The sequence below is a fragment of the Phyllostomus discolor genome, chromosome 5 (genome assembly GCF_004126475.2).
Source record: "Phyllostomus discolor isolate MPI-MPIP mPhyDis1 chromosome 5, mPhyDis1.pri.v3, whole genome shotgun sequence".
NCBI lineage: Eukaryota > Metazoa > Chordata > Mammalia > Chiroptera > Phyllostomidae > Phyllostomus > Phyllostomus discolor.
Window position 1 is genome coordinate 36058717 of NC_040907.2, and position 20115 is coordinate 36078831.

Genomic DNA, 20115 nt, shown 5'->3' on the forward strand with positions numbered 1-20115 from the left:
AAGAACATTTGATGTCCTCTACTCTTGGAAATTTGATTGAATGGATGTGACAGGGTCGCACAGCTGTTTTGTAACACCAGACTGAACCAAATATTCCTGACTTACAGTACATAGCATGTTCTACCATTGGGTTTCATTACATATTTCTAAACCAAGAGTAGTTTGTGGTCTCTAAAAAGATATTTTGATGGCCCTAGCCAGCTAGCTCAGTTGGTTAGAGCATCATCCCAATAATGCCAAGGTTGCCAGTTTGATTCCCAGTCAGGGCACATACAAGAATCAGCCAATTAATTCATAAATAAATGGAACAACAGATTGATATTTTTCTCTCTCCTTTCCTCTCTTCTCTAAAATCGGTTCAACAAAAGGTATTTGTTAACAATCTGTCTCTTTCCTCTTGTAGTTATATACACTTTTAAGAGAAAAAAGCAAAGTTAATTTCCACTAATTTGTATAACTTTGCGCAACTCCAAATTACATTGTTGAAACCAAATATATTGCTTAGCTGATATGTAGTACCCTACATGCAAGGAACTCTCAAAAGAATATTGGACAGCCTGACTGGTGTGATTCACTTGGTTGGGTGTCATACCGCAAAGTGAAAGGTTGCTGGTTCAATTCCTGGTCATGGCACGTGCCTGGGTTGTGGGTTCAGTCCTGTGTGGGCACAACCATCAATGTTTCTCTCTCACATCAATGTTTCCCTCTCTTTCTCCCTCCTTTCCCCTCTTTAAAAATAAATAAATAAAGTATACATATATATTATACAGGGGTGAGCAAAATAGGTGTATAGTTGTGAGTACACAAAGCACTGTTTGTTCTTGTATTATTATTTATTTATTATAGTATTTATTTGTATTTATTTGTTTTGCCCTTGTATGTGTGTGATTGATTTACTACATCTTAAAACTACATGCTAGAGCATGGATGAACTTTGACTACATTAGGCTAAGGGAAAGAAGCCAGACACAAAAGGTCACATTGTATGATTGAATTTATGTGAAATGTCCAGAATAAGAACAGCTTTGTGGCCAGTGGCTGGGGGAAAGGCAAATGGGTGGTAACTACCTAATGGGTACAGAATTTTTTTTTTTTACCCTGTAAAAGATGTTTTATTCTGACAGGGAGGTAGCATTTTCCATATTTTTCTTTTTTTAATCATTTAAAAATTTTTCAATTACAGTTGACATACATTATTATATTAGTTTCAGCTAATGAGTACAGAATTTTATTTTGGAGTGTTGAAAGTGGAAGTATATAGAGATAGTGGTTGCACAACATTGTGAATGTACTAAAGGGCACTGAGTTGTTCCTTTTTTCTTTTTTTTGTTCTTTTTTTAATTAATTTTCTATTATGTGAATTTCACCTCAGTTTAAAGAGTGGAGTTGGCATCAGTGATAATAGTCATGTTCTTGGCAGAATTACATATACATTGTGACTTGCCTCTATATTGCTTTCATTTTCTGTTCAGCTTAGAAATCGGATTTTCTTTTATTTATTTATTTATTTACTTATTTAGTGACACCAATTTACAAGGTTTTCTTTTCATGGGTGCAAATTAAATACAATTACATAGAAATAACTGTAACTCATCATCTCAATGCTCTGGTGTAACTGCAGTTAACATTTCATTGTATATTTTTTATTCTTTTTCCAAATGAAATGCTTTTATTTTAAAAAAATTTTATTGTTGCTCAGTTACAGTTGTCCCAATCCCCTCCCCCCGTAGCTCTCCCCTGCCCTGCCTTCCTCCCTGCTCCCACAGTGAATCCCCACCCACCCCATTATCTATGCCCATGTGTTCTTTTACTGTTTCTTGACTTGACCCTTCCCACTCTTTCCCCCATTTTCCACACCTCCCTGCCCCCTCATCATTGTCAGTTTGTTCTTTATTTCCATGTCTGGTTCTGTTTTGCTCATTTATTTGTTTGTTGATTAGGTTCCAATTACAGGTGAGATCATATGTCATTTGTCTTTCACCACCTGGCTTATTTCACTTAGCATAATGTTCTCTAGTTCCATTTATGCTGTTGAAAGGGTAGGATCTCCTTCTGTCTTTCTGCTACATAGTATTCCATTGTGTAAATGTACCACAGTTTTTTGATCCATTTACTGATGGGTACTTGGGTTGTTTCCAGCACTTGGGTATCGTAAATAATGCTTCTATGAACATTGGGGTGCATAGATATCTTTAAATTGGTGTTTCAGGATTGTTAGGGTATAATCCCAGCAGTAGGATCACTGGATCAAAAGGCAGTTTCATTTTAAGTTTTTTGAGGATATTCCATACTGTTTTCCACAGCGGCTGCACCAGTCTTCATTCCTACCAACAGTGCACTAGTGTTACCTTTTCTCCACAGCCTCACCAGCATGTGTTGTTGATTTGTTAATGATGGCCATTCTGACCAGTGTGAAGTGGTATCTCATTGTCATTTTAATTTGCATCTCTCTGATAGCTCATGATGTTGAGCATTCTTTCATATGTCTTTGGGCCCTCAGTAGGTCCTCCTTGGAGAAGTGTTTGTTCAGGTCCTTTGCCCATTTTTTAATTGGATTGTTTTTCTTCCTGGTGTGGAGACTTGTGAATTCTTTACATATTTTGGTGATCAGTGTCCAAGGTATCATTGGTAAATATATTTCCCCATATGGTAGGTTATCTTTTCATTTTATTGATTTTTTAAAAAAGATTTTATTTATTTATTTTAGAGAGAAGGGAAGGGAAGCAGAAAGAGAAACGTGTGGTTGCCTCTTGCACAACCCCACTGGGAACCTGGCCTGCAACTAAGGCATGCGCCTGACTGGGAATTGAACCAGTGACCCTCTGATTCACAGGCCAGCACTCAATCCACTGAGGCACACCAGCCAGGGCTATTTAGCAGAGTCTTAATGTTGAGATCCAGGGCATTCTTGGTATCTGTCTTAAAGAGCATCATCATAAAATAACTGTTTTCTTCTTTCCTATGTTAGGATATGTTACATGAAACATGAAAAATTAGAAGGCAAGGTATTAGGGATATGGTATTGAGTAAATAGTGTATTTAAAAAGAAAAGGAAGCACCTGTGTAGGAGCTGCAACAACTGATCCAACTAGAGGATGTAGAAAACCTACTTGGCCATACTAATTTTAGGCCTCCTCAAGAGACCCTGTGTGTTTCAGAGAAGCAGTTTTACAAAATCCTTACTCCTTTCACTTCTAGCCAAAATACACATATTTCACTAGGCTTCTAGGAAAAATTTCATGTTAAAATGTAGGTGTTTGCCAAACAAATGTCAACAAATGGTACTGGAACACCTGCTATCCACATAGTACAAAGACCCCTTTCTCACACTATATACAAAAATTAACTCAAGTGGTTTATATCCCTAAATGTAAGAGCTAAAAGTCTTAGAAAATACAGGAGTGAGTCTTCATGACCTTGGATTAGGCAAAGCCTTCTTAGATATGATACCAAAAGCACGGGTGACCAAGAAATAAATAAGGGTGGACATCATCGGAATTACAGACTTCTGCTTCAGTAGAAAACTACTTCATCAAGAGAGTGAAAAAGTCCATAGGATGCAAGAAAATAATTATAAATCGTTTATATGATGAGGGACTGATGTCTAGAATTTATAAGTAACTCTTACAACTCAAAGACAAAACCCAATTTTTAAAAGGGTAAAAAGATCTGAATAGACATTTCTGCAAAGAAGATATAAATGGCCAGTCAGCATGTGAAAAGATGCTTAACATCATTTGTTTACAGGAAATGCGAATCAAAACCATTGGTGTTTGGCAGTGATTTGGAGAAATTGGAAGGAACCCTAATTCACTGCTCGTAGGAATGTAAAATGATATAGGTGCTTTGGAAAAGTTTTGTTAGTTCCTCAAAAGATTGAATATAGAGTTACCATATGACCCTGCAATTCTGCTGCTAGCTATATATCCATGAGAAAGGAAAACATATCCACGTTGAAATTTGTACACAGAAATAATGCTTATAGCAGTATATTCATAACAGCCATAAAGTAGAAACAATCCACTTGTTCATCAACTGACAAATGGCTATACAAAGTATGGTATATACATACAACACAATATTATTCAGCAATAAAAAGGAATGAAGTTCTGATACATGCTACAACATGGGTGAAATTTGGAAACATTCTATTTATATGAAATATCCAAAATAGACAAATCTATAGAGACAGCAAATTAATGGTTGCCTAGGGCTGGGGAACTGGGGGAGGAGGGGATTGGGGAATGACTGCTAGTGGTTATATGGGGTTACTTTTGGGTGATGATGAAAATGTTCTAAAATTGTTATAATGGTTACATAATCTTTTAAAAAGATTTTATTTTTATTTCTTTTTAGAAAGAGGGGAAGGAAGGGAGAAAGAGAGGGAGAGAAATATCGATTGTTGCCTCTCACACATCCCCAGCTGAAGACCTGGCCTGCAACCCAGGCGTGTGCCCTGACAGGGAATCAAACTGATGACCTGCGCAAACTGATGGTTTGCGGCTGGTTCTCAGTTCACTGAGCCATATCAGCCAGAGCCAGTTACATAATTTTTAACATACTACACATCATTGAATGTGTTAATTGTGTGAATTATATCTCAATAAAGGTATTATATTAAATGTAGCCTTTTATCTTATATTTACCTTTTATCATATTTCTTCAATGCTGAGATATACTTTTTTAAACTTTTCAATGCTTTTTGAAATAACATATGTTTTAATTGGTATATACAGTTAATGGATTGAAATGGTTTTCCATTTAGCCTCAAAAACTGTTAGAATCCAAGAAATATACCTCCTAAACTGTTATTTTGCAAAATTCTTTCAACCTAAGTTCAATAGTCTTTGGAGGAAATTGATTTTTATTGGTGATGTTAGTCCTCACCCTTTAAAAAATAACTTAAAGGTGGAGGGGGGGATATCTGTTAGAGAACTTAGTGCAATAAATGTAATAACAGACTTCCTGAGGTCCAGAGCCAACCCTTGGCTGCTACAGACATATTCATTTTGGAATTTATACACCTTTTAAGCTTGCATCTTTTAACTCCTTAAAGGCTACATATATTCTGACTCTGGTTGGTTTTACAAAGAATTCTTAGGTTTATCACTCCTGGCTTTCAAATAAGAATATTATATTTGCATTTGCATTTAAGGATGAAAGGTAAATTTTGAAACCCATATTCTTATGTTAGCTGATAAAATTCAAAGATAGGATGCTTAAATGAGTAAAATTCCAGTGTTTATTGGCTGTAGCAAAGAAGTAGTTCCAACCATAACTAATGTACTTAGTTGGAGGAATAGCTCTTGGTTTCCAACTACCCTGGAGATCTGCCCTACTGGTAAGCAATTCTTCATTAAGTGGGTGCTATTTCCCATCTGGACACCAGTTTGCTGGGTGAGCAGGAAAAAGTAGTCTAACTTAAGAAAGAAAATGGTAGTGGTACTTAGGAGACTCATGTCTTAGACAAAGTTAACTCTGAGGTGCTTTATTTTATGGTACACATGGACTAGAATCAGAAAGGTTTCAAGGAACCAATACCCATCTCTCTTACTTAGGGGCTTCAGGGTTTTTCATTTGTGGGCTCCCCTAATATCTGCTTCATTCAGCATTTCTACTGTATTTTTGATACTTTTAGTTTCTTCATAACCTCAGTTTACATATGCCTCTTATTTGCTGCCTGATGACTTTTTGGATCAGTTGATTATTTTCCCAATTCTAATTCTGAGAGAAGAAAGAATCTGATTAGTTCAGCCTCTCTTCACCAGTCAGGAGGTACAAGTCATCAAATGTTGGCTGGCCTATGGGTCAACTAGAATGTGTGCCTATCCCAGAAGTTGCTAGACAGTGGGCCATTTAGGGATAGTAGCAACTGAGGGTGAGGTACTTATCCTCTCGTTACTTGCTGTCCCTTAGTGTCCCTTCACTATGAGGAATTTAGGCTTCATAAAGACTGAGATCTTGTATCTGTCTTGGTCAACATCTCTCTCTTTTGCCTGAAACAGCATCTGAAATGTGATTAAGGTGCCTGGACTCAAAATGTGACCTTGATTTTAGTAGCCTTGAGACTTACACGAATGAATAAGCTTATCTAATGGCTTGCTTAATGCTGAGTGCCTGTGTTGATAATGCCTACCAACCCTCCTCCAATTAAGATACTGTTTATAACCCTGTATGATAAGTGAATATTTATGCAATGAATGAAAGAAACCAACTTTTTTATTTCTTTAAGAAACAAGCAAACAAATGCCAGAACACCTCCCTGGAAGCAGTGTTTATTTCTATGTAGATCACTTTGGTTTGTATATTTTCTCATTAAATATAACATGCCCTCATTTATCACTATCATAGATGGGAATGCTGGCTTTTTTCCCCCTCGGTATGTATAATTGTATAATTTATATACAAATTATCCTTTATGATTCAGGAAGTGCATTAATGCTAATCTTTGGGGGTTTTGGTTGGTCGACTTGGGGTTTTTTTGGTCAAGAATCATTGAACAGCAGTTAGAATGTGCACTGAGACCATCTATTTCAAATCCTCCATTTTATGGCCTTGAGTTTCAGTTTGGCAAAATTCAAAGAAAACATTCCCAGTGGGAGACTGCAGCTGGGGAGGGGGTGGTGCCAGCAGCAGCTTGTGAGGCTGTAAGGAGAAAATCAGAAGAGCTGACTCTTATTTCCTACTGGAGAAAAGGATACAGCTTTTGGTGACAAGCTGCATTCTTTAGCAATGACTTTATTTTTCCTTCACCACAAACCAGACTTGTACTATTTCCAGCCTCAGCACATTACTTAGGCACTTCCCCACTGGATTCATTGTTTTAATTTCTGAAATCATATCCCCTAAATTTGGTCCAACTTTATTATTAATACAGTACCTTTCAGATAAGACACATTTACTCTTTGATCTTTCTTTCTTGGCTTGTAAACTCCATAAGATTGGGGCTCATTATATTTTTCACAACATTCATCATTTTATAGGTTCTTCGTTATATGTTAACAAGCAACTGGAATGCTTCAGAGATTTTTCTCATGAGAAGGTCACATCTTGCTTTTTTGTATGACTGACCCTGTCTTTTTCCTTTGCTCTGCCTCAGCCTATTTTGTAATCCTTTGTTCCTTTATTGTTCCACCCCCTTCCATGATGCTGCATTTCTTTTCCTAACACATATTTTATAATAATTTTAAATTTTTATTTAAGGTGAATGGATTCTCTTGTTCACACGGCAGATTAAAGAAAGGATTAAGAAGAAAAACATGTTTAATTTTATTTAAAACATTGTTGCTTCTCTTATTATAAATTCTCAAAATTTAAATTCACAGAGGAAATGCATGTGTGCATGTGTGTTTTCTATCAATACTGAGGAAATGATAGATAAGATTATAAGACATTTAAGTAGTTGATAAAGGAAAGGGGAAGAAAGAGGAATGAGAAGAATGAGATGTCTACCTTGGAGGACTAGTGATGTCATGAAAGGAAGGCTAGGTATTGAGCCCCTATCTTGATAAGTACTTTACTTACATTTCCTTAGTTATTCCTTGTAACACTCTTTGAAGATAGGTATTCTGTTCATTTTTCTGGTGAGGAACCTTATGCTTAGAGGTATTATAGTTACCTACCTGGTAAAGGCCACAGCTGAAGTTCCATGAAATGTCTCTTCTCTTTCCACTATATTTCTCTGTCATTAACCTAAATAGTGGGCATAGATTTTCTGAGTTTGAGAAGGATTGTGGAAGTAGAAAGAGGTAATTAGTTTGGTTTTAGGCATCTTAAAGTTCCTGTGGGATAGATAGGCAGAAATTTGAAAGAGGCAGGATCTTCATTATAATTTATATGAGGTTTTCTTTCTTGGTTTTATTGTGGCTTAATCCAGAACATTAGCAGTTTTTCCATAGTGTGTTTCCAAAATCCTGATATGACTATATGATGTGAATTACAGGAACATGATAAGTGCTTTGGTTCAAATCATTTAGTTATCCAGTAATGTTTATTGAGTCCCTACTATGTGTCGGATACTGTGCTGAGTATATAGTATACATTGGTAAGCAAACAGACACAGTCCCTACCTTTATCAAGCTTATAGTTTACTGGTAAGAAAATACATTAATCAAATAATTGCACAGATAATCACATACCTTTTTCACCCAAAACCAAAATACCTCATGAATTATATTCGTGGACATAGTGATGAGGGCAACCAACTGAACCACCCTTGAAGGTGCTAGCATTCATAAACTGATTTATAGTATTCATTTTAGTACTAAGTGCCCTTGTACTATGGAAGTGATTAATTTTTAAACATTATTTTGGCCTGGCCCATGTGACTCAGTTGGAATGTTTTCCCATAACCAAAGTGTTATGGGTTTGATTCCCAGTCAGGGCACTTATCTAGGTTGTGTGTCTGATCCCCAGTCTGCGTGTACAGGAGGCAACCAACTGATGTTTCTCTCCCCCTTCCTCTATCCCTTCATTCTATAACATCAAGGGAAAAAATGTCCTCAGGTGGGGATTAAAAAAATAAAACATTATTTTGCACAGGTCTTCAAAATCATATTTAGGTTCTTATTTGGGGCAGTGGTGGAGGTAGGTATCATTATTTTCAGCAGTTCTCATAGAAATAGCAAAACAAAAACAACTCTATAACCCCAATGTTACAGCATATGTACTACTAACTTTATTAGGTATTTAGCAATTAGCAGGGGGTTCCAGGAAATGTAAAGAAACCCTGAAATGAGCCCTGGCTGATGTAGCTCAGTGGAATGAGCACAGGCTTGAGAACCTGAAGGGTCACTGGTTCGATTCCCAGTCAGGGTGCAAATGCCTGGGTTGCAGGTCAGGTCCCTTGTGGGGGTGTGCAAGAGGCAACCACATATTGATGTTTCTTTCCTTCTCTTTCTCCCTCCCTTCCCCTCTCTCTAAAAATAAATAAATAAAAATCTTTTATAAAATCAATCACTTTTTTTTAAAAAAGTGATGAAAATGAAAACAGACACTAAAGTAAGTTAATGGGTGACTAGCATTTGTAGGTGATATTTTTAGTAGACGATTTACTCATCATTCAGTAAGGAGCAAAAACAGACAATTATCGTGGATCCTAACAGTTTGTTAGGGAAGACTAACATTCAGATTATAACTATGTAAACATAAAATTACATCCATGACAAAAGCTGTGAAGAAAAGTAACTTGGTGTATAAGAACCTATAACAGAGGAGAATGGTTAGTTAGGAAAGATTTCCGAGAAAGTAGAAGTAGCTCAGCTGAGCTCTGAAGAAAGAAAAAGAGATATTTAAGCAGAGTGGTGATGGAGGAGGATCTGAAAGAAGGCCAGTAGGGCTAGATAGCAACAAATGAATTGTTATATGAGGAAGGAGAAGTAGATAGGTAGGTTACCAGACTATGGAAGTTTGTTAAGGACTTTGGCCTTTATCCTAACAGCAGTGGGAAGCTAACTGAAAGAGTTTTAAGATGTGTGTGACAAAGGCATAGGGTTGGATTTGTTTTGAAAGGATTGCCCTAACTCTGGGTAGATAATGAATTACGATTTTGTAGCTAATATTGTATACTAGGGAAGAATTGGGAGCTTAGACTGGAGTATTAGCAATAGACATGGAAAGAAAAGAACAGATTCTGTCAGTATTTCAATAGAAAATACATTTACTAGAACTTGGTGGTGTGTTGAATATGGTAGGGTAAGGGAGATGGTGGTACCACGGATGTCTCTATATTACAGGACTAGAAAAAAATGTCATTCATTGAGACAGTAAAGCTTTAAAGAAGACCAGATTTTGGAGGGAAGTTGATTTTTTGAAGTACTTTTGGAACACTGAATTGGAACTCTCAAGTAGAGCCTAGAGTTTTAAAAGGGAGATTTAGACTGGAACACATATTTGTGAATCATTTATAACTAATTGGTAATTTTAGCTATTAACATGGACATAGTTATTAAAGGAAGAGAATTGGACAGAAGAAGCCAGGACAAAACCAGTCACATTTGTGACTCCAAATAGTCACATGCTGAGGTATTGGGATTAGGGCTTCAACATACGGAATTTGGGAGACAATTTAGCCAATAACAGCATCTCTATCCAAAGACGTTTTTGTGTATGCTATATAAAAAGTGCTCAGAGTATTAGTTTCTTCAAGGGTCTTTTTAAATTTATTTCAAGAAAAGGAATAAAACACAAGTACTGTGTAACTACTGTTGTCACAATACGCCTTTTTCCAAGGGGCATTTCTAATGAACATCTCCACATAAAGTATTTGAAAACAAAAGGAGTCAGTGCAGGGGGTATTCTTCATTATGAACATTATCTAGAATGTTTATCAGTTCCATAGAATGACTCGTGGGACTCAGCATATACAGTGAACCCTGGTTCTTTAATTTGTTCCAGAAGGCTGTTCAAGAACAAAACTGTTCCAGATGGGAGACGTTCAAGAACTGAGGTTGACTATACAATTGTAATCAGTTGTAATTATAATTGTAATTATGTAAATCACATAATAAATCATGTGATTTATTATGGGAAAGAATACAAATCATAATCAGCAAAGGGAAAAGGTGCATGTGTTCATAGCAAACTGGCACAAGCTTCTAAGAGTCCTCTCCTACTGGTGTCTAACAGAACGCACTCAATTCCTCCAGCATTGAATGGCGCCAGTATGTGTGAACAGTTGTCTACCAGAGAAGCCCAAGGCCCTGACCAGGCACTAACTGCCTAGCACATACTCAAATTCTAGACTCCCAGAAGGAAAGCAGGTATTCAGCATAAATCATATTATTTACCCAAAAAGTTTAAGCACAGTGAGCATCAGTTAGGGAATCATGAGAACTGTCCTAGAATCTAAATCTTAAAAAATTGTGGTTTTTATATCCCTAAGATTCCATTTTGCCACCTAGAAAATGCCATTGGATCTCTAGTTACTAAACAATAACTCATATATCAGTCCACTTTTAACAGATATTGCTGGCAATTAAAATGAGGTGTGAGTGGTAAGAAGGGTGAGGCAGTGTCCATCTTTAAAATATCAGGAGTTCTACCCTGGCTGGTGTAGCTCGGGGGAGTGAGTGCAGGCTGTGAACCAAAGCATCGCTGGTTTGATTCCCAGTCAGGGCACATGTGTAGGTTGCAAGCCAGGTCCTCAATGGGGGGCATGCAAAAAGCAACCACACATTGGCATTTCTCTCCCTCTCTTTCACTTTCCCTTCCCTTCTCTCTAAAAATAAATAAACCTTTAATATATATATATATAGATATAGATACAGATATAGATAGATATAGGTATCAGATGTTCTTAGTCATTTTCTTCCCCCTATGGCTTTCTGAAAAGTTGCATGTAAACTGAAATTAGAATGTTAAATCGTTTAAAATATCTAGGTGGCTCTGAGAGACTTTCTTTGGTTTAACAAAAAATACCAAATAAGAAAATGCATCCATAATGAGAATAATTAAAAGATAGGGTTTTAATTTTAATATCTATTAGTAAGTTTCTTCATAAATTAGAGCTTTCCTTTTCTATTGTGCTTTCTGCATTCTCTTTACATAAAAAACCATAAGACCAAAGAAATCTAGCCTCTTAAAAAGCACATGCGTAGAGATACTACTTGTAAGCAATTTAGTTCTTTTTGTTTGTAGTAGATGAGTTTAAGGATTTTGGACTCCTTTATTACCCGTAGTCTTATTTATACTAGTTGTTCCAGTGTGACTTCACATGCGTCATATCCTGGTGTGGATGGCAGCTCATCAAGACCGGTCAGCTGGACTGGGACTGAGAGTCAGGAAGGTAGTTTAGACTGGAAATGGTAATCCAAAGGTTAAAAAACTCACAGCTTGCAGGGGTCATAACAGAGGCCAACATGTTTTCTTGTATTCAGGGACTAGAGCAATTAGCTTAAAGCCTGCAAACCAGAGTGATTTGATGATGGGGAGAAAACTAAGGGTTAGAATAAGTTACAGATGTTGACATTTGCAAAGCTCGTTGATGTTCTTATATACAAATGTATCATCATCCTCTAAAATGCTATTATTTCCTGTATTCAAAGATATGAAGCTATGTGTCTCAAGTCACCACAGTAAATAGCAGAGACTCTACTCTTTTAATTTTTCAGAGTGAAAATCCTATATTAAATAAAATTTTGTTCCTTTGATTCTAGGATTCTGCCAAGGTACCCCAGGAAAGGGGTGAGGAGGGGATGGGGATGCTCATCCCCTCTAGGTGACCGTTCCATCCCAGCCTCATTCTACCAGAGTTAAGGTTCTTTTAAACAAAATAGTTTTGATGTTTAAAAAACCCAGTGAAGTAGTAGACTATGTTACCTCTTCAGACCAGTTAGTTTATGAAAGTGACACTGGAGAATAGAAATTCCCAAAGTGAGCACACTGTCCTCTAGTGTTCTTGCTTAGGTAGGAGCAGAATTTGACCTTCCCCCAACCTTACAGTAAGAACTGCCTGAAATAGTCCACAGGAGTTCTAATCGAAAGACAGACAGAGGAGGTATGGCTACACTTTAGAGTTTATTTTTCTACCAGTAATAGAATCTGTTTTTACAGGGGCAGTTTGTAGATGGAGTTGATGTTCTTTGAAATTCTTAAATTCTAGATGTTATTGAAATTATAAAACCTTTATTGCAAGTGAAAAACCTTTCTAGAACCATTTATTAGAAATGCTTTATTTTGATGGCTCCCTTGAAATATTTCAATGTACTGTTCTTCAAAGTGATGTAAATGGATAAAATCCGAATCATTTAACTTAATGAATCTTCTTGCTATCCAGCAACCAAACAGTGTAATAGAAACTACTGGCTTAAAGGGAGACCAAAATTTTAATTTCAACATTGTTGGTAATTATGTGACTCAAGGTAGGCAAGCTTGAGTCGATAAAAAAGGGGGAGTTGGTCTTAGATGAACTCTAAGATTCTTTTTTGAAAAATTGTGCTTACCTCTGCCTATTTATGTATTTATTGAGGGAGGCTGGGGATGGGGGAGAGAGAGAGAGAATGAATATAAATATCACTCTGTTGTTCACTTGTTTATGCATTCATTTGGTTGATTCTTGTATGTGCCAGACCAGGAATCGAACCCACAACCTTGGAGTATCTGAATGATACTCTTACCAACTTAGGTACCTGGCCAGGGGTTCATTTCTTTTTCTTTTAATTAAATTTTATTTATTTGAGTTTCAGCTTCATTAAGGTATGATTGACAGAAAACAATTGTAAATCCAATTCATTTCTCAAAGTAAATATTGGGGCACTGTTCTACAGTCATATAATATTAGAACTGTGATAATAATAGCTAATAATTTAAAGAGCCTTTATATGTTTGTTTCATGTGGTACCAGAGACTCTTAGGATTCCCTTTTAATTCTTACAGTGGTCTTCATACTTTACACATAAAGAAACTGAGGCTCATAGAGGTTAAACTTGGCCAAGGTCTTAAAGCTAATAAGTCACAGAACAAGATCAGTCTTTTTGACCCTGAACCATGAAACTTTTCTGCATTGAAAGTTTGCCTATCAGCCATAAAACCTTGAAGGGAGTGACTAGCTAAACCAGAGATGCAATGGCTATATTTATGGTCATTAACAACTAAAGTTACTTTTATATACACTGTGAAGCCTAGTAAACAGTTATTTTTCTAGTGTATAACATAGGGCTTTAATATATGTGTTGCATATAAAATGTTCTTTGAATTTGAGCTACAAACTGAAAAATTTTGTATATGTACAAAGCTCATTTAAAAGAAAATACTCATTTAAAAAAATTCTGTTTATAAAGAAAAAAATTGCCTGTTGTCATAGTGTAGATATGCAGGGCTGAGAGAAAGTTTTCAAGCTCTACCAGAGAAACACAGTCATTTTGGTACTTACCTTCCTCTGTGAAAGCTAGAACAATTGACAGTTTTCTTACATGATGATTGCACATGTAACAGAAGTTCCCTGTATTCTGTATAACCTTCCTAATTCTCTTCTAGGTAGACAACACCTGTATAATTCAGCTGAGGCTAGAGGCAGAGTCTGTCAATATTGAGTGTCATGAAGGAGGATTGGGGAAGGGTTCATTCATGTCAACAACATACTGGACAGGGAGAAGTTATATCAATAGACCGGCAGGGAATGGTAGAGGAAATAACAAGAGCAAAGACGGTAAGATGGAAAAGCATGGAACTTACAGAAAACAGCTAGTTTGGCTACAATAATAGATACAGCTCTTTGAATGTAACATTAATGGTTGTATTAACTACCATTTGTAGACTTTCTCCAATTCCAAGGTTCACCAACTTTCTCATTTAAGGTTTGTAACAATCTTATTTATATAAGTAAGGTAAGATCTAATCCAGATAGGTTAAATAGCTTAAATATGGTTACTCTCGTTAAGTGGCAGAGAAGTAGCTTAAGCCCAAGGTTGTCAGGATCCAAGGGCCATTCTTATTAATATGAGGTCTTCTTTGCATGTAATATACATGAAATAAATATGTGGATGAAAGAAATAGTTTCTAGAAGCATTCACATGCTGGATTATTATTTCCTAAATGATAAAAGTATGAAAGTACTTTAAGTATTAATGAATTTGTATGGAAATTTATAAAGATGAAACATTGAACTACTGATAATTTACTTGTACCAGAGAATATACTCTTAATTGTTTGATAACAGATTTACATTTATTTGGTCTGAATCCCAGAGAAAAAGAGTATTTAAAGTCTTACATTGAACTGTCTTGGACAAGAAACTCAATAACTTCTGTGAGAAACGGGGTTTATAAGGATAGGGCTAATTTAAAGGGACAATGGTATCTTTAGGTGATGTTGTGGTAAAGTTTTTTTCCCCTGACTTATATCTGTCTGAGACTTTTCCCTAAAATTTCTCTTTGGAAAGGATATATATGTTTATATTTGCACCTTTATAAATTCTCAGGGTGGATGCTCTCTCATTTATTTTATTTTGAACCACAGAAGCCTTTAGTTCAAAACAGCCCCAATTGATGCCAGCTCTGGATGATTATGGAGGTCACTTCACAGAATTTCTTTTTAAAGCTTAACACAAATTTAGCAGTTACTCCTGGAGGCAAAATCTCATAGTTGCAAATGTTGGCTGATATTATAAACAAGTGCTTAAATTGTAGAGATCATGAGTGATCCTACAGGATGAATGGAAATAGCATTTTCTAATGTAATATGAGTAAATAGTTGTGATTTGACATTATATTCCCTGTGACAGTTTCATACATGGATGCAAAGTGATATGTCTCAGTTCACTCAGTGCAGATGTTCTTTGGAAAACATCATATTAAGTGGCTCATATAATAAAAAATTATATGTTTTTATAATTTTTTATTATATGTTAAGTGGCTCAAATAGTTCTAGCCACAATGAAATTATTAGATCAGAGATGCACTATCTTACTCATACCTCATTGAGGTGTCTTCTCAAATGTCTCATCAGAGAGGTTTTCTCTGAGCATCCTATGTAAAGTAGCAACTTCTGTCACTCTAGGAACTTTATTTTTGTTTATTCTAAATTCCCCATCACCTGACACATAACAGATACTCAGTGAATATTTGTTGAAAGAATATATAAAGAGTATGAATAAAATTGTTTTAAAGATGTGAGTAGAAAACCAATATGGAACATGTCTAAATACATTTTAAATAGTAATAATATGATAAGCAGGTATTTGGCTATTTAATTTATATCCCTAAAAGCTGTGTATTGCATTTGGGTGGAAAGGTGGTCTCATTTTGGCTCACCCAGTTATCATATCCAAAAACCTAAAAGGAATTTTATAAAAGTTTATCGCAACAAATTCCAGTCTTTTCAGGTAAAGAGTAAATTAATGTTAAGGTTGCTGTCTATATGGAAAGAAAAAATAAAATTGCTAATAAGAGCCTGTAGTAGCCAGTGCTTTTTTTTCCCTCCATTTTCCATGTCTATTATTTTTTTCATTATGTTATTGATTATACTATTACATTTTTCCCAATTTTTGTCCTTTTGTCCACCTACATCCAGCACCCCCCCACTCCCTCACAGCAATCCCCACACCATTGTTCATGTCCAATGGGTCATGCGGATAAGTTCTTCAGCTACTCCATTTCCTGTACTGTACTTTACATCCACATAGCTATTCTGTAACTACTTCTTTGTACTTCTTAATCCCCTCACCTCTTCACCCATTCTCCCACACCCCCCTCCCATCTAGCAACCATCAAAATGCTCTCTGTATCCATGATTCTGTCTCTTCTCTTCTTGTTGGCTTAGTTTGTTTTTTAGATTCAATTGTTAATAGATATGTATTTATTGCCATTTTATTGTTCATAGTTCTGATATTCTCCTTTCTCTTAAATAAGTCCCTTTAACATTTCATATAGTAATGGTTTGGTAATGATGAACTTTAGTTTTTTCTTGTCAGGGAAGCTCTTTATCTGATCTTTGATTCTAAATTATATCTTTGCTGGGTAGAGCAATCTTGGCTGTAGGCCCCTGCTTTTCATGACACTTGAGAAATCGGCTGACAGTCTTATGGGAATTCCCCTGTAGGTAAATAACTTTTTCTTGCTTCTTTTAAAATTCTGTCTTTATCGTTAACCTTTGCCATTTTAATTACGATGTGTTTCAGAGTGGGCCTCTTTGCATCCATCTTGTTTGGAACTCTCTGTACTTCCTGGACTTGCTTGTCTATTTCCTTCATCAAATTAGGGAAGTTTTCTTTCCTTATTTTTTCAAATGGATTTCCAATTTCATGCTCTTTCTCTCCTCCTTCTGGCATGCCTGTGATGCAAACGATGAAACATTTGAAGTCCTCCCAGAAGCTATTTGCACTGTCCTCGTTCTTTTAATTCTCTTTTCTTTTTCTTGTTCTGATTGGTTGTTTTTTGCTTCCTTATGTTCCAAATCATTGGTTTGATTCTTGGCTTCATCTGCTCTACTGGTTCCCTGTAAATTGTTTTTTATTTCAATTAGTGTATCCTTCGTTTCTGATGAAGGAATCTTTTTTGTGCTGTTGAGGTCCTCACTAAGTTCCTTGAGCATCCTTGTAATCATTGTTTTCAACTGTGCATCTGATAGATTGCTTATCTCCATTTGGTTCAGTTCTTTTTCTGGAGTTTTGATCTGTTCTTTCATTTGGGCCGTGTCTCTTTGTCTTCTCATTTTGGTAGCCTCCCTGTGTTTGTTTCTATGTATTAGGTAGAGCTGCTATGACTCCCTGTCTTGGTAGTGTGGCCTAATACAGTAGATGTTTTGTGGGGTTCAGTGGCACAACCTCCCCTATCACCCAAGCTGGGTACTCAAGGTGAGACCTTTGTGTGGGCTGAGTACACCCTCCTCTTGTAATTGAGTTTTGATTGCTGTTAGCAGGTCAATGGGAGAGATTTACCCAGGTCAGTCAGCTACAAGGACTGGCTGTGACCACAGACCACCAACTTCTGCCCTCTGTGGAGGATCATCTGTGCAGGGGCAGGGTGGTGGTGCTCTGATGTGGTTGTAGCTGTCCACTGGATGCATAGGCTCTGGGGTTTCCCAGGTGATGCAGGCAAGGTCAGCCCCAACCTGTGTTCTGTCCCAGGCCACCCTGCATGAACTATAAAGCAACCTGACATGGCTGCTAACTTTTGCTGGGCTTGGAGATTCCCAGGCAAAGCCAAGCTGTGATCCTAGGTTGGCTGCTTCTGGTGCCAGGCCTGGGGTCACTTAGCAAGAGTTATGAGGCCTGAGGACTAACAGAAGTCAGCTGCTTGTTTGAAAAGATCTAGGAAGTTGTGAAGTGTGAACCAAGTCCTATATAGAAAAGCTATGGTTAACAACTTGGGTGGAACAGAACCTCAGGGGATCTCCAGAGTAGGGCAAACGGTATTAGCCAGGTTGATGGAGTCTCAGATATGCCACCTGCTTGCTGGCTTCATGGCTTTGTAGGCAGAAGGTTCAGCAAAGGGACAATGGCCTCTGCGTACCTTTCTGACTGCGAGAAAGCTGTTCCTAGCTCTCACCTAATGTCAGGCATTTCAGTTCCTCCCTGTATGCCACTGGTACCTTTCAAGCTGCCACCCTCATGCTGGAGCTCAGAAGGAGTGAGTCTAAGTAAGTTTTTGTGTGTGTTCTTTAAGAGGAACTGCTTGGGACTCCAGAAGTTTCTTGTACCCACTCAATCCCCACTGGTTGTTGTAGCCAGAAGTTACTGGGACCTATCTTCCTGGCACTGGAACCATGGCTTTGGGACCTGGTGTTGTGTTGGGCTAGAACTCCTCGCTCCCGAGATAGCCCTCCTGAATTTTTGTCCACCACACGTCAGTGCGAGACCAGCCCATTCTGTGTCTCCAGCCCTCCATCAGTCTGGATGGATCTACCAGTCTAGATGGATGTGGTTTCCTTAATTTTGTAGTGGTCAGACTCCCGTTCATCTCAATTTCTGACCATTCTGAGTGATGGTTATTCTATATTTTAGTTGTAATTTTGATGTAGTTGTGCAAGGAGGCGAGCCATGTTTACCTACACCTCCATCTTGACTGTAAGTTTTGGCCAATTCTAATGTAAATGGTGTAATGGTATACTGAGGCCACAAAACTCCATTGTGACCTTCAGGACATTGCATACAGTTTATTAGATGAATTAATTATATTGATTTATCTATTCATGTATCAGGAATGAATATCTATCTGGGTTTTATGGTCCCCATGGAGAAATACTTCATATAACATTTCATGTTGGTTTTTCAGGGAAGCTTGTGTTTATATCCTTCAAAGTAGGTCAGGTATGCTACAGTTAAATTGGAATAAAACAGAATCTCATACCATTGTACACTAGCTCAGGCTACCTCTCCCTAGACTCCCGTCCTCCCTCCAGTGAAAAATAAAAGAAACAAAGGAAAAATGTAAACCCAAAAAACAGATTTTTAATAAAATATCCTTTTCTCCATTTCTTAAAATTTAGGAACAAGTTCCAGTTCCAGTCTATCATCCAACACCTAGCCAGACTCGCCTAGCAACTCAGCTGACTGAAGAGGAGCAGATTAGGATAGCTCAAAGAATAGGCCTCATACAGCATCTGCCGAAAGGAGTTTATGACCCTGGAAGAGATGGATCAGAAAAAAAGATCCGAGAGTAAGTTTTAATAAATTTATACATGTTTCAGAGGTCTACCTTCAGAGATTTTCTTTTGAAAAATACTCCCTGCATTTTATTAGTCAGATACTGTAATCAGTTAATGCAAGAGAATATTTAGATGTAGCAATTTAAGAAAACTTTTATATAAAAATAGCTAAAAATGATGATAAACCATTTTATATATTGCTTGTGTCCATTTGGATGAAAGTTGATGTCAGCTAAAAATGATCCATCTTTGTATGAACTAGTACCAACATTGCCTCAGCTGGGAAAGCAGTTTGGCAGTGTGTCAAGGACCTTCAGGTCTACTGTACCCTTTGAAACAGTTAATTCTAGAGATTATCCCAAAATATGTACTTCACTCCAGTTCCTATAGCTTTATGCATAAAGATATTCACCATAGTTTTATTTAGTGAAAAACAACAGTAGAGGTATAGTTAAGTAGTCAGTTGTGATATAAGAATACTTTGGTTGGTTATGTAGCCATAATCAATTGGCTTATTCAAATAAATAAACAAATAAATCAGACTAAAAAAAATAAATTGTTCATAAGGGTTTTTAGTGATATGAGGAAAATCTTGTATCAGTTTCTTGAACGATTTTATTAAGCCCGATGAGTTGAATATAAAATTTTACTTCTGGGGAGTTTTTGTCCTCAGAATTATTGTCTGAGAGCTTCTAATGAAGGCAGACATACTTGTTGTAGGTTGAGAGTGGTCTTGCCAATTCAAGCTTGATGTAATTTACTGTGTTGATGTTTGACTGTTTGAGCCATAGCACCATTTAGTGCTGGCAATTAAGATCGTAGCCTATCTAGAATACTGACTTTTGAAACACTGCAGAATTGGGTTGCTTTTTGAACATGAGGAAGAGTGTGGTCAACTTGAAACTGGGGTTAATGAACAGAATTCCAGCCTACAGCAGGCCAATAAATAGGCTGAAATTAGTATTCTGTTTCTATATGTAGTTATTAAAATGCAAACTGTCTTACTCCTGGACTTAGACTAAAAACTCAGTT

At 36.9% G+C, this 20115-nt stretch overlaps 1 protein-coding gene across 1 annotated transcript in view; it reads left to right on the forward strand.

Annotated features, from left to right (window-relative positions):
- RNF11 (ring finger protein 11) overlaps positions 1-20115 on the forward strand; it is a 46948-nt gene that overhangs the window by 24556 nt on the left and 2277 nt on the right. Inside the window, exon 2 of the mRNA XM_028511653.2 lies at positions 18925-19094. Within this exon, the coding sequence (XP_028367454.1) occupies positions 18925-19094 (170 nt within the window). The remainder of the gene's footprint in view (positions 1-18924; positions 19095-20115) is intronic.